General features: G+C 39.8%; 1 protein-coding gene across 4 annotated transcripts in view; it reads right to left on the minus strand.

Moving 5' to 3' along the window:
* Positions 1-3035: 3035 nt before the first annotated feature.
* Positions 3036-14551, minus strand: part of SIK2 (salt inducible kinase 2) — a 59012-nt gene continuing 47496 nt past the window's right edge. For 3 of the 4 annotated variants that reach the window (XM_075521066.1, XM_075521067.1, XM_075521069.1), the window contains 6 exons: positions 10854-11082; positions 9786-10070; positions 9441-9604; positions 8250-8366; positions 7480-7571; positions 3036-5871 (listed from right to left, as the gene is read on the minus strand). In XM_075521066.1, coding sequence (XP_075377181.1) covers positions 5280-5871; positions 7480-7571; positions 8250-8366; positions 9441-9604; positions 9786-10070; positions 10854-11082 — 1479 coding nt within the window. In that variant the 3' untranslated portion in view covers positions 3036-5279. The remainder of the gene's footprint in view (positions 5872-7479; positions 7572-8249; positions 8367-9440; positions 9605-9785; positions 10071-10853; positions 11083-14551) is intronic. The other variant, XM_075521068.1, reaches the window with a different exon arrangement.

Here is a 14551-nt window from a genome sequence, read left to right on the forward strand (position 1 = left end):
AGCAAGATGAATTTTTCACTGCTGTTGCCTATAGTTCTAGAGGTAAGAAGCCTCCCTTCTAATCCTAGATTGTCTTAGGCTAAGTCAAGGTAAGCCTATTACACCCCAGATCAGGGTAAAAGGTTTTAAGGAAAGTAGTTAACAGGATGCAATTCATGAATATCTATGTCTTGTTCTGTTCTTGGGAGTGGGGCTTCTCAGGAGGTCTCTTACAGGCTGACTCAAACTTGCTGTCCAAGCAGAGATGGGGGAGAGCAGAAAACATGGGTAATCTTATTGTTTCTGATTCCACAGAAGAATTTTCCCCAACTTTGCCTACTGTTTCTTGATCTGATATTAAGTAATTTTGAATGGTCTTCTATTGATGAAAGTAGAAAGTACTATAACCATCTTGTGGCATGAAGTTTTCCAGTCTATACAAAAGACTGTAGTGTCCCATGCAGTGCCTTGATTCTTTGGTCTGCCTTAAACTGTATGTGGACTGCAGAAATACAGACTCTTGGCAGTTGGTAGCATAACTAGCTCAGCAGGACCTAGTTGTAATTTACTGTTGCGTGCATAGCTTTCCAAAACTCTCTTAATTTAGGAACATTCAGTAAAATCCCCATGTGGTATTGACACCTATTTCCAACCAAGACAGTTCCTGTACACATATGGAAATACAACCATTGTAAGTGACACTGCATGGTATAACCATATCTATAGCATTAGATTGTACTAATCCAATTGTTTTTTTTTAATGAAGAATTAAATCAGTGGAAAGTAAGTAACTTTAAAAAACCTGCTCTCAGTGCCCTAACAACTGCTCCTATGCTATCTAGAATGGCTGTAACGGGGACCTATGCTTTTTTTTATTTTGCAACCTTTTTCTCTACAGAGAAAGATTTAATTTAAAGAGCTTAGGACAGTGGTTTTATTTGAGTCCTTTTCTTTTAGTGAGAAATTGAGGAGCTTTGTTTTTCCCAGCAAAGAGTCAATTTAATTTTTTGACGTTCCCCCGTCCTGTCCCAAACTGCTTTGCATTGCAGAGCTGCTAAAACAAATTATTGTAGAGGGTGTACAGAGAAGGAATGTTTTTACAGGTAAAGATAATGTGGAAAGTTAGAAAACCAAGGAAGCAGATCTTTCTTGTGGACACAATCTCTTTTTAATTGCACTTGATGTAACAGGAGACAGACGAAAAATCTAACCTCAAGAAATTTCACGGTAACTTTGGAGTCTTGGGGGAAACTGTTCCACAATGATGTCTAAAGGAAAAATCTCACTTCTTTCTGTGAGGTAATAATTCTGATCCAAAGCAGCTCCCTCTAAGTGCTTTTTCTGGTCAAATCCAGACTGGTACTTCTCAGTGGAGCAAGGGATAACATGGTGGCATGCTGTGATTATGTTACTAGGGAAATTATGATGGATTCCCTCTGCCAAAACCCCTGTCCATTTCACACAGTGTTCCTAGGGTTTAGCCTAGGGTCTACCCAAACCCCTGTCCATTTCACAGTGTTCCTAGGGTTTAGCATAATATGATCAGCATTAAACTGCTTCTGTATCGCCTGTTGGATAGTGTATATTGAGTAATGTGGAAAAATGTCAAAAATGATAGTAGTTTTGAGAATAACTTTCCTCTTTCAAAGTCAAGGTGATACACCACAGACAGATGGACCTTGCCTGTGTTGGAGGCATGCTCCTGAGGTGTTTGACATTCCATGGCGTAGCAGGCAGTAAAGAAATGAAGCTCTTCTGTTGAAGCTATTGGAATGCTTTGTCCATTCATATTTGCCTTCAAAAGTCAGTGGTATCAACTACCCCAAGTATGTCAAAATGACAGGAAGCAAACTTCAGTCTAGAAAATCCAGCCTTTGCAGTAGACATTGGTTTTTTTTTTTTGTCATTTGTAGCTTGGTGCCTCAGAGATAAAATAACCTCAATATAATACATAAAGAGGCTGCTCTTTATGTATTATATTGAGAACACAAGAGCAGCAGGGGCTGCTTTAGCTCACTACATAATTTAAAAATGAAATGCACATATTCTTTATTTTGTATTAATACACTGTAATTGCTTTACAGAGTCCAGCATATCAGTTGCATGTAAATACTACAGATGAACTTGCCAAACTGGAGCTCACAAAACTAGTGCATTTATCCCAAAGCAGAGACTAAACCCTCTAACTCCTTAAAAAAATACATTAAAGAACGTACCACACACACATATTGCACTTTTCTCCATATGAAATTTTTACCCCATATACATCACACCAAAGTCTCTTCAAAGGAGTCTGTAATACAAGATAATAAAGCTAATAATTACCCTAACAGTAGTACACAGTTCTCTAATGTTAGACATAACAGATTTGAACAAAAAAGCCACTTCGAAGTAGTATGAAGTGGTGCCCAATGGATACTCTGCCATATTAGAAGGCAGTAGAAGCCTTTTATTCTAATTGGCTTAAAGGAAATTACATGAAATGTTAAATATGCTTTTGGTTGAGGGGAAGAGTCAGTCTAAACTACATTAAAAAACACTGTAGCTTCCCCCTTACTAGCACTACAAAGCTCAAATGAGCTTAGACTAGTTGGCACATCCTGATAAATGAATCGTAGAGCTCAAGAACAGAATTATTTTTCTCTTTGAGTCCTGAAATACACAGTATCCTGGAGTTGGATGGGGAAGGAAGTGGTTAATAGTTATGGTAGTAACCCAGCTCCTGGAGCAGAACTGGACCTGTCTCCATAGATGTTGTGTGTCCTGTTAGCAGTTTTCACTGCATAGCTCCTTGAGTGCTCAGTCAGATATTAAAATTCCAGAAAATGTTTATTATGCTGTGGGGTAGGGAAGAAGGAATGACAGGACTCTTTGTTGCCTCTTTTTCTTTTTTTTGCAGTACTGAAATGCCTGCTCTGTTATGCTGCAGTATTTGTCAAACTGTTTCCCTTCCCTTTGTTGGTCACTTAAGGTGTCATAGGGGTGTTCCATAACCATTTACTGTGTCAGAGTTTCCTTTTGAGGGGAAACCACATAATAAAACCCTTTTCTATCTGTCTCAGCTATTTAAAGTATAGCTTTCTAGCCCTCTTTATCTTGCATCACATAAGTAGTGTATGGATGTGACCCCTGTTCTTTAAACTCTCCTTTGCTGATGCCTTGAGAATCACTGTGATATCAGAGGTAGAAGCTGAGCACTTATGGATTGAGTCCAGCTGCACAACTGGACCAGTATCAGAGCAGGCTACATAGCAACAGGAGTTGCCTCTCTAATTGTAGTATACAGGAAGCAAGGTGTCTTCTGTCAGTTGTTAAACCCTTCCCTCCTTCACACAGCCTACAACACCAGTGACTAAAGTCCTACTATTCCACATTTAATTGTGGTCTTATTGCTGTAAATGCTGGCTGATTATCCACCTTTCCAGTGAAGGAAAAGAGAGCAGCTTTGAGAACTCCTTTTTCTAGCTTGGTAGGATCTGTGATTTGACAAATATGGAAGAACCAACATACCAGAAGTACTTCTTTTGTTTGTTTCTTCCTTCTGCTACCTGTTCAACCCATTCAATTTTTAAGTGACCACATGCCCTGAATACCCAAACTTTTGAGTCTGGTGACTATACCCTCATCATTTGTAGTATCAAAGACCTTAGCTCATCAAGCTTTCCAGCAAACAAAGTGGTGTTTTATACATATGTGATCAGCACAGTTTCTCTGCCATTCTTTGTGCTTTAATGAATCTGCAATTGTGCTTTATGTTTTCTCAGAAAAGGGCTGAACTGTCTAGCTGTGAGCTTCATTTGTCTATCATCCTGTAATATACCACAATACTTAAAGGCTAGAGACAAAACCCAAACCAGAGATCTAAGCCTTCTGCAGATTCTTAAATAATCCTCCTCTGACTCTCATTTCATGATGGAAAGTTCTGGAAATGTAACTGCTTGCTGAGTTTAGTATTTCTTGAAATGGTTGATACATCAACAGTTTGTGATGCTAAATATTGCTGTAATACTTTCAATGTTATATATACATGAACAATCAAAACATTAAGAAAGTTAAACATTATGTTCCACATGGTGGAACGTGTGCTCTGAAGGAACTTTGGCTATAGCAAGGATATAAATGGGGTATTGTCTACTTTCTTCAGAAAAAAAGCATATAGGCTGATAAAGAACTGAAAAAGGCACAGCACTATCACTTCACAGGGGTTTTTAAGCTCATTGTTTTTATCCTTAAGTTCTAAAACCCTAAATAATTGTCCAAATATACAAAGCTCAATAAACCACCAGCAACACATATTGCAAATTCAAAACACAGTTTGTTTGCTTGTTTTTAAAATGCAACAGAAGGACAGATGGATCCTTTCCAGTGGTCGGAACCTTCTCCAAGACAGAGCCCTCCACAAAGGCCTGCCTACAAAAAGGGTTGATTTCAAAAGCCACCCAGGTGGATTTTTTTTTTTAAAATGCCATTGGCTGCAGCTCTTGATTTTTCTTATGGTACTTCTTACCTTCTATCTCTCTGTTAGCTAATCCTTTAGTATTCTGATCCCCACCCAGAGGTCTCTACAAACCACTGTGGTGCCCTGTGTCAGTTCCAGGTATCTTTTGACAAAGTCAAGATGTGACTTAGCGGAGATCCAGAAGCTTCCCTTAGTGGACAATTAAGAGTTCCTTGGCAGGCTTGGGAGATACTGTTTACTTGCTAGCAGGAGGAAGTGGCAGCTGCCTGAGATGCCTGGTGATCTTGGAGACTTACCATGGAGTAGTTCCAGATCAGTAGCTTAACCAGCAATTGGATGCCAAAGTGCAACTTTCCTTTAATTCCACCCCTTGCTACTGTTTCAAGAGTATTACAATTGCCATCAGCGCAGACCCAAATCTACCCCAAATTTCAATGAAAACTATTGCTTTTATTGCCAAGAAGTACAATACAATGTGCACTCATTCTTGTTTCTCCAAGTGAATGTTAGATGAATACTGACTAACTCCCGAATCTTTTTTAAAAGGGGCTACTTCCTTCTTCTAAAATTCACTTTTTTGCCTCCTTCTATGCAAACTAGTTCTTTATGGGATGAAACTGCACTATCTGTTCTCTAGCTCCTGACACCAGCAAGAGGAGCTAGTGGCCAAACACTTCTCTCCACTGCCTGTTTTTTTTTTCAGTCAGGTGGATTTTTAGTTCCCCTGTTAATTCAAGGGTTGAAAAATTACCATGAACTTTGGGGTAGGAACAAAAACCAAAAATTCACATGCTTCTCCATTTGTCCTGTCTTCCACTCTTACGTTAGTCACCCCATGGTATTAATTCACCAGGACATAGCCACTGTGCTGGGGATCTACAGTCTCCATCATTTCACAATCAAAGAGTCCAGGCAATTCCGAGAGGGTTAATGCATCATAGTTTGACTGGGACTCATGAGATGCTGAGCTGCTCTGGCTGTCAGGCAATGCTACACTGCTCTGTTGTGCTGGGTCCATGGAATACTGGCACTGGTCTGGGTAGTCTGGCTCAGAAGAGGTGACAACAGGCAATTCACAAGTCTGATATGAATATTGTAAGGACTGTGGCGGCTGCTGCACCTGAACTGGTGATGACAACCGTGATGAGCTGGTGATCTGGGAGGGTGGCAGTGGATCCAGCTGTACCTTCTGGTATTGACTGAGGAAGGGGTCGTATTGCATTTGTTCTGAGGAAGGCTCCATCACAGGGCTCAGAGGCTGCTGCAGGCTGAACTGGGTTGATTGCTGCTGCTGCTGTTGTTGTTGTTGCTCCTCCTGGCATGAAAGTGGCAATTGACTTGACCTTGGGTATGAGCTCTCAGCTATTTGCATCTGGTTAAAATAGGCCTGCAGCTGGGACTGCTTCTGGAGAAAGAGTCGCTTCTGATGCAGCCTGAATCAAGGACATAAACAGCAATTATTTTCACTTTTTGAAGTGTTAAGGCACTAGCATGAGTCCTGCATGCTAGTCACTCAAACAGTTCCAGCAGGGACTAAAGTACAGAATTGGAAAATTCCTGGGCAATCTTGTTTATTAAATTTTATGGCAGACCAGAATCTTCACCTTCCAGCAAATATGCAGGGGCTGAGTTTGTAGATGTCCTTTTGATAACCTTTTTAACCACCTAGTGAATTTTTCCTGTGCAATTAAGTTAACCCCATGCATTGTTTAATTTTGTTTACTAAGAATAAGATGCATTGTATTTGTACTTTAAGCCTGCTATTCACACTCTGTGGAATTTGGGAGCTGAAGACTTGAGTATTGCTGGCGACTATTGGAAATGAACAAAGTCTCCTTCCCCCCATATTCTTTTTCTCTGAACTGCACTGCTCCCTCTGAACTTTTATGAAACTCCATGTTTTTGACTCTTTACAAACAGTAAGAATTTACAACACAATGCAAAGTTATAGCTACCTTTGACAAATTCGTGTGATATGACAAAGTGAAGGTCTCCTGCCAGCCAATTCCCAAAGCATGCAGAAATAGGAAACCTACTACTGACGCAAGCCGACAGCATTTAGAAAATGAATCTATTGCTTCCTAGCTTATTTCTTTATGCAGACCTCCTATTCTTAAAGGAGCGCTCTCAATACTGTTAGTTAAGTTCTTGATTAGGATTAATCAACTCTACAGTTGTCAGGAGTGGCCATAAGCTAAAAAGTAATTACAGATGGCATGCTTTCTTGAAATAAAGTAGTATTTTTGTATCTCTGTTCCTCAGTCTTTCTGTTCTAGACAGCCCGTAGCCAGGTTGTTATTTTCCTTTCTCTTTCTGTGATTCTTTTTCAAAACTCGGGAATAGTAACTGTCTTTAGTATCTATCTTGCTTACTTGTTTGATGATTACCAAATGATGAGCTCATAAAGAGCTTACAGCCCTTTAACTTGGCAATTAAGATCTTGTCTGCTACAATATGTACAGGTATAAGGGGACACTTCAATTCACTCTTTACTGTAAATTTTCCAGAGGAGCGTCACTTCTATACTGATCTTATATGACAGGAAAAAGTTGATTTACTTTACCGTGAAATTACTGGGTCATGGGAATGAGACAGGAAATACCTAAATGACTGCAGGGCTTCCCAGCAGGCAAAAATACACGACCCATGTTCTGACTTATGATAAATATTGCACTATGTAGGTTATAAACAGTAGGTGGCTGGGAGGATGAGGGTGAAATTAAGTACAACAATGTAAGTAGTAGGGTAGCTTCCTCCTATGCTTCTATATGCCCATTAGCACTAAATGAAGCATGCAGGTATTTGCAGTTTACCTGCACCCTAGTAGTGTTAGCTGCTAAAGAGCTCATAGCACAGAAATTTGTAACCACGTGGCAGGACTGTTGTCCCTCTTTTAAAAGAAGGACTATGTCCTTACAAATTTTGAAGTGAGGCTTTGCTTTTTCAAAGAATTTCTAAAGGGACAAAGATCGTTCCAGTTCTTTTATTACCCTTGAGAGTAAGAATAACTAACTAATCTGCATAGTTTGGAAGCTTCTTACCTGTGCTCCTGTAACTGCTGTTCCAGACTCCGGGGCAATTCTTTGCCGTATAGCTGGCAAGTATTCTGAGCTTTTGATAGTAGAGTGGGTTTCTGCAAGAAAAGCAGTGCTGTTCTAAATTGCATTTGATTTAATGCATTAGTCCAGAAAGCAAGTGGAAGAAGATTAGCTACCCTTATAACAGTGTAAATGCCCAGCTCCATTTTCAGAAGCTGTCAACAGAGCTACTGTCTAAAACCACAGCCACTACTGCTTATTGGCTTCTAACCCTTAGACAAAGAATATCTTTGCATTATAGACTGTACCATAAAAATCCATTGAAAGATTTCTTCCCAAGTGAAAGAGAAGCTGCAAGCTGGAAAATTTTTTTTATACACTAAAGCTATATATGAAAATTGGTTAAAAAAAAAAAAAAAAGGGGGGGCGGAGAAACAGTAAGCCCCAGGGGGTCAAAAGTGGCTCCTCAGATGCTGATGCATAACCTTTATGGGGTGCAACACAGATAATAGGTATTCACTACCAGTTACTTCAAATTGCTTTAATAACATTATACAATAACAGACTGAGTAGGAAAACAGCAGTAATATAGTATACTTTTTGCATAATTAGGGTCAGTGTCTGACAAAAGAAAAATACAGCATAATTTCAAATTCAGCTGTTCTGTGCTAATTTAGCCTTTGACTGATTTTCCTGAGTAATAAGATCTAAAATGCTAGTCTGCTGTGTAGTAACAGCAGCTGGTTTAATTCAGTGGAGGGGAGGTATGGTACCTGGAACCTGTGTTGTAAGTACTGTGTTTCTAAGCTCTGCCGTCTGGATAATAATGGGGGATGTGCACCATTAGGGAAACCAGATGCAGCTTGCTGCTGCTGCTGAGATGCTTCCTCCTGCAGAGAGAAGAGGAACAAGTTTCATCTCCAGAAAAGGCTTTTCTGCCTCAACCCTTTCTTTTGAGGATTTCCCCTGACAGAGGTTTCATAGTTGCCATATGGACTGGTCTCTGGTGTCACTCACCACTTTCACTGCATGGTGAGAAACCTAAATTACAAAGCTTTGAACTATCTGTGCTGCAAAAGGGCAAGGTCTTACATCTGTAGCTAAAATGATATTATACATGATGTATTTTCTGACTTGCCCTCTGAAATAGTAAATGTACAGGGTTAGAAAACTGTCCAAACTCTTGAATGTGCTTTTGTGCAGCTCTTATTTCACAGCTTCAAAACGGAAGGCGAAAAGCTTTCAATAGTGGTGGAGAGGATACACACGGAGTAGGCATCTCTAGCAAGCTGGAGAGTGCTGACATGGGAGTGGGGTGAATTGTTGTCATGAGAATACCATGAGCGCTGCAGCATGTTTACATCAAGTGAGAGATTCTCGTGAAAGCATTACAACTTTGTTGTTGTCATAACTGAAGTTTTCCAGCAGTCAGAAAGTAACAGCTGGAGCTTTAAGAATAGCAGGCTTCATCTGGAACAGTAGCTGCTTACAGCGCCTGTGTACTTAACCATTTTATTCCTGGGGTTTAACAGAAACTTATTATTCCTGTTTGCTGTGACCTGTTCCATTTGAAATGAGTAACTAGGGAGCTGATAGAAGGTGTTTAGCATTTCACTACGCAAATCAGGCTAACAGTTATCACTCTGCTTTTGCACTTACAATTATACCAGACCAACTCCAACAGGGAAAGATGTTACTGGGCTTTGTTAAATCTAAAACATCCTTCAGATTAAAACCAGTAATAAAATGTTGGATTCAGAAAGCTAACAAGCCATCTCACTAACACCATGAGGATGGTAAAGGCTTGCCTGTAAATGCCCATTCTCTATTCTGCAGAAGACGGAAAGGAGAAGAGGGAACTTTTATCTGTAAATTAGCTCTTCTCAGATCTCCAGAACACCTCTCCTTATCTGTCCCAAAGCATTAACACCTGAAAGATAGAGCTTGATTTCTGGTTTAAGTACCTGCGGAGGACTATTAATGAGGTCCTGCAACGGGGTGGCAGTTGATGTCAGAGAAGGTTGTTCTTCTGATCCCATCTGTTCATACAGCAACTGGACTTTGTTCAGTTCCAGGATTCCTTTGGTTCGTGCCAGATTCTGGAGGTGCTGTCTAAATGCTACAATTCCTGGAGAAGAGTTGAGCAAAACCCTTGTCAGAAATTCAGTTAATATATATCTGGTTAGCACAGCAAATGTGAGAGAAGCTGAGTAACAACAAAGTCACAAGGTGGCTCTGGTGCTTCTCTGTATGGAGTACACTGACGACTGTGTCTAGGTATAATGTGTCATGACAATGGTTATAATTACCTTGTGTGAGGGATGTGTCAGAAGCTCTGCGCCCCTCTCTGAAACTGACAGGAGAGCGGTTGTGGGTCTCTCGCTTTTGGGAGGTGAGTGCTTGCATGGCTGGATTGGCAGGTCTCAGACCTATGAAAGGTGTTGTCATTCTGGGTGCTTGTTGGTTAGTTAGCACTATTTCTTTCAAGGAAGGGGTGTCTTCCAGGAATTTAATATCTCTCTGAATGGATCCCATGTCATACTCTGAATCAATACTGCCCAGAGATGAGTTTTCATCCAATGAGTAGACTTTCCCTGTGACAAAAAAACAAAAGCCAGAATAAAAGGAAAGTGCAGCAGTAATTTAGCAAAGCAAAAAAAGTGCCACAGACTCAAGCTATTCCTGCCAATAGTGACTGTCTTAGAGGAAATGAAACAAAAAATCAAGTTTCTTAAAGTAATTGTAATTTAACACTTGCAGTACCAGAATGAGGATTTGCTACTGGTTTTTACATTATCGCAGCAACAAGATGCTATGCAGATGATGTTCACTGGCTTGTTTGGAGAGCATTCAGTGTTTGGGTGTGTTTGTGGTGGTGTGGTGTTTTTTTTTTTTTTTTTTTCCCCTGTAGATAATCCTAACAAGACTGTAGCCTGAGCTGAAAGGCTTGGTCATCTTGCTGGTTTTGGAATACCTGAGAATCCAGAGGTTTTTGTTTCCCCACTGTCCTCCTCTGCCAGCACATCTTTAGGGGATGAATGATTTGGGGACATGTAGTTACGTGAAAAAGAGCAAACCAACTTCCCAGACTTTACCAGTTGCTATTGGGGTTGTACATGACTGTAGCCAGCTGTATATTTTCTGCTTTGGTTTTATACTGTCTGTACAGCAGATTTTGGGATGTTTTGTTGTGGTGTGGTTTTTCGTTTGTTTGCCCCCCCCCCCCTTTGGCCTTTATAGCAAATGCTAAGTAACAAAACCAGAAACTCTGTCTTGTATTTGTTGCTCTTAAAACCTAGTGTTTTTCATCCTGGGCTTATTAGATTGAGTGCTGAGAGCAGGAAATGAGCTTTGAGATGTCTATGCAACTTCTGTACCTGTGCCTGGCATCATCACCAGCTGATTGGTAACTTCTGCCAGAGTGTGACGTCGCTTCCCACAGCGAGCTGCTTGGAGGGCTGCAAATGCCTGTGCAGGGTCATCTTCCAACTCTCCTTCTGTCTCTATTCCTTCATCAATAGAAGTTTCCATCATGCTGGTAGGCAGTGATTGGCACCCTTTCCTAATCACCATGGGAGGTACAGGATCTAGCAGGCATCCATTTACCTAAATGGCACAAGGAGAAGATGGACAGCTTTCAATTATGTTCACAGAGCATCACCCCAAAGTGCAAGAAACCTCTGCCTATCATGTAGGCTGAAGGCAGCCTGGATATTTGAAATGCATGAATGTCCCTATAATCTACTAAGGTAAGTAAGACTTGTTAAGAATTGTGCATGACAAACAAATCCCTCCAGGTAGGATCACGACTGACATTCTCTTAGTACTCAACTCCCTAAATCTCAATATTCTTATTTCCACAGTACTACATTCTCCAGGGCTGCTGCTTTTTTTTGTAAGACTTATTAAAAACCTTTGCCAGCTTAGTCACAAATATAAAATATCTATGGAATGTACAATATTATTGTTTCCCCTTACTATACCTACTGTGCTCATTTATCATGCTCAGATAAGCATTATGAAAAAATAGTCTTGTATTTAATTCTGCAGCGTTCTTGCAGAGCTGCAGAGATGTGTTCAAGAATAATACAATAAATGCACCCTTTCCAGCAAAAGTCCATTTGATTCATGGTGCTCCTCTGCAAACAAAGGTTGCCTAGAGAGGCTGTGGAATCCCCCTCCTTGGATTCACTCAACTTGATAAAGCTCTGAGCAGCCTCATCTAGCTTTGAAGTTAGACCTACTTTTAGCAGGAAGTTGGACTAGAGGGCCTTTAGAGGTACCTTTCCAACCTAAAATACTCCTAGGATTTTAATTCTGTTTTTATTCTCCAAATCAGTTTGTCCTGAATCCTTCTGTACCTTAACTAATTCTTTGCCATATGCAACTACTTGGGTTTCGAAGACAATGGCCTGCATGTCATGCAGTTTTGGGGTGCGTATTCTGTTCTGTAATACCTTAGAAGCTCTAATTAATTGTGCTGTTGCACAAGTCACTCCTACTGTTTTGGTAGGATCAGGTTGGGTAAAATAAGGATGAAACAACACATTCATTTAGCATAAAACCTGGCACTGCTACAGGTGATTTTATGTAAAACTGTCGATGAACCATTCCTGAATTTTCTTCAAAGTTCTTCGGTATTTTGAAAACAAGCGTGTTGGGAAAAGAAGCTTCACTGCATTAACAGTAGCTGTTAACAAATGGTCTTGCAAGCAGACTATATGGTAGTACTCTAGGAAAATACTTAAAGCAGTATCAAGAAATAGCTATAACTATTTTGAGCATCAGTAAAATGATGATGCTTGCACAGGAAAATTCTGGATCTGCTGTTTCTGTTTTAATTTAATAGATTATATCTTTCAGCTTAATTTCTTGCCCACCTTACTTAGCATTTGTGACTTTCCCATTCAAATGTCTTCTACTGATCTGGTAGCAAAAGCACTGTAAAGACTATTTAATGAACTGCTGGAAAGGAAAAAGAGAACCAGTACCATGTGGGCAGTTGGCTCTCTGCAGTTTACCATGGCACATGGATCAGAGCTTGGAATTCTTTAGCAGATAGTTCTATAATACAGCATAACTGTAAGTATTATAGAACATGTCTGCTAAAGACTTTAAAAACTCTCCTTTAGTGACCTTTGAGACCATTTTGCTGTTGGCATTCAAACTATTTTAAAAAAATGAAAAAGATTTTGCTGCTTGTGTTTGATTGTCAAGCCTGAAGATTTCTTGAAATGTCCTGTTAGTGTGTTGAGACGATAAAAGCACAATGTTACCTATAAAATTCTGCTTTTATATCTGTAAAGGGATTCTCTGAAGTGCTATGTAATTACATATTAATATACATTCTTACAAACTGACTAATTTTTTTTCTGTGTTTATGTTGTTTTCAGAATACACAGATGATAATGCCCTGATTCCTAAGAACTCATCGGTAATTGTTAGAAGAATCCCTGTTGGAGGAGTTAAAGCTACCAGCAAAACATATGTTACGTAAGTATCCATAAAGACACCAAATATTCCCAAGTCAACTGTGATTTGACACTTCACTGTAGTCACCATTTGTTGATCTACTCTGGCCAGACTGCATCTATGAAAGCAAAGGTGGATGCAAAATAAAGTTTGAAATGTTAATTTCCAAATGTCTTTGAACTGCTTTTTGCTTTCCAGCTGTAAGAGACCACACAAGGAGTTACTTAAAACAGCAATGAGAACCAGGGCCACACTCTTAGTGTTGGTAACTAACCAGTAAGTGAGCAATAAAAGCTTCAAAATGGCAAGCATGACATCAAACCCCTAGCTGGCACCAGGCAAAAGACAGTATGCTGAAATTAAAGTTATAATGTGATGCGATATGAGAGAGAACAACAACAGTTTCATGAGAATAATAATATACTTCATAAATGTAATTCTTTTAAGCTATTTCCCCCTTACTCACAAAAGCTCTAACTCCTGTGTATTTCATTTGTTCTTTGCTACCCTGCAGAGTATTGTCACAGACCTCAAAGTTGCATGGCAAAATGGATCGGACTGTAGCTCCCTTCAGAGAGTTAAGCTGTAACCCTACATTTTTAAGGCTATGGAGCCGTCACTTCCTATTAGTTGAGTTCAGTTAAGTCTGTTAACTGTGGAGGTGTGGAAAGCCTACATAAAGTCTTCCAGCCTGATTACAGGAAACAAAACCCATTAGATGGAGCTGCAATTTTACATGGTCTCCAGTGAAGATTTGACAGGCATTCCTAGTTACAGAAGTGGTCTAACTGAGAACTGCTACAACCTATTTGAGATGCTGCAGTTTAATAGTTTTTGATAGTCAGAAGGTCCTGCTGGCTATTTACCGTTCAGCAAAAAATTAACAAAAATGTAACTCTTTTGGCTGGCTTATTATGAAATTGGCAGAAATACAGAATTTTAAGTGCATGGTATTTTAATCGCTTTAGCTGGCAATGGAAGCTTATGGTTAAGGTTCCATTATACCTTGCTGTTCTCATTTGTCTGAATTTTTGGATGAGTAGCTGAGTAGGTTACTCTAGATACTCAGCAGTGAAGCCTTTGTATTAGAAGCTGGATATAAGGAGTCTTCAGGGCTCTTAAATATTTTTGAGAAGATGAAGAAAAAACCCCACTTTTGTAGGTTGATTTTTCTTTTACAAACGACAGTGTGGTAAGATTGGAATGTAAGCAAAGAACATGAGAGGCAAATGAGTGATCAAAAGAAAGACACAGCTGTTGAAAGTTACATGCAAGAGACACATTGAAAAAGAATCTGGAATACCTAGAACACTGACACTCAGAGAAAACTTAAATTTAGGGAAACAGGCACAATGTGTTTTGTCCAGCTAGTACAAGAAATGTACAAATCGAGTGTTTAGATAATAAAAGTCTTTGTATTTGACTTGCTGTCTACCCTGAGAGGTCACCCAGGAGTGAGAACTTGCCAGAGACCAGAGTTTTGGGGACAGCATATACTTAAGAGTAAGTGCTTGGGAGCAAGTTGAGAACATTAGGTCTTTGAGGAAAAGGCTACTGAAAGCAAAGAGAAGCAGCAGGGTTCTCCAGCTCAGCTACCTGCAAG

This window comes from Mycteria americana, chromosome 19 (assembly GCF_035582795.1).
Source record: "Mycteria americana isolate JAX WOST 10 ecotype Jacksonville Zoo and Gardens chromosome 19, USCA_MyAme_1.0, whole genome shotgun sequence".
In the NCBI taxonomy this organism is placed as follows: Eukaryota; Metazoa; Chordata; class Aves; order Ciconiiformes; family Ciconiidae; genus Mycteria; species Mycteria americana.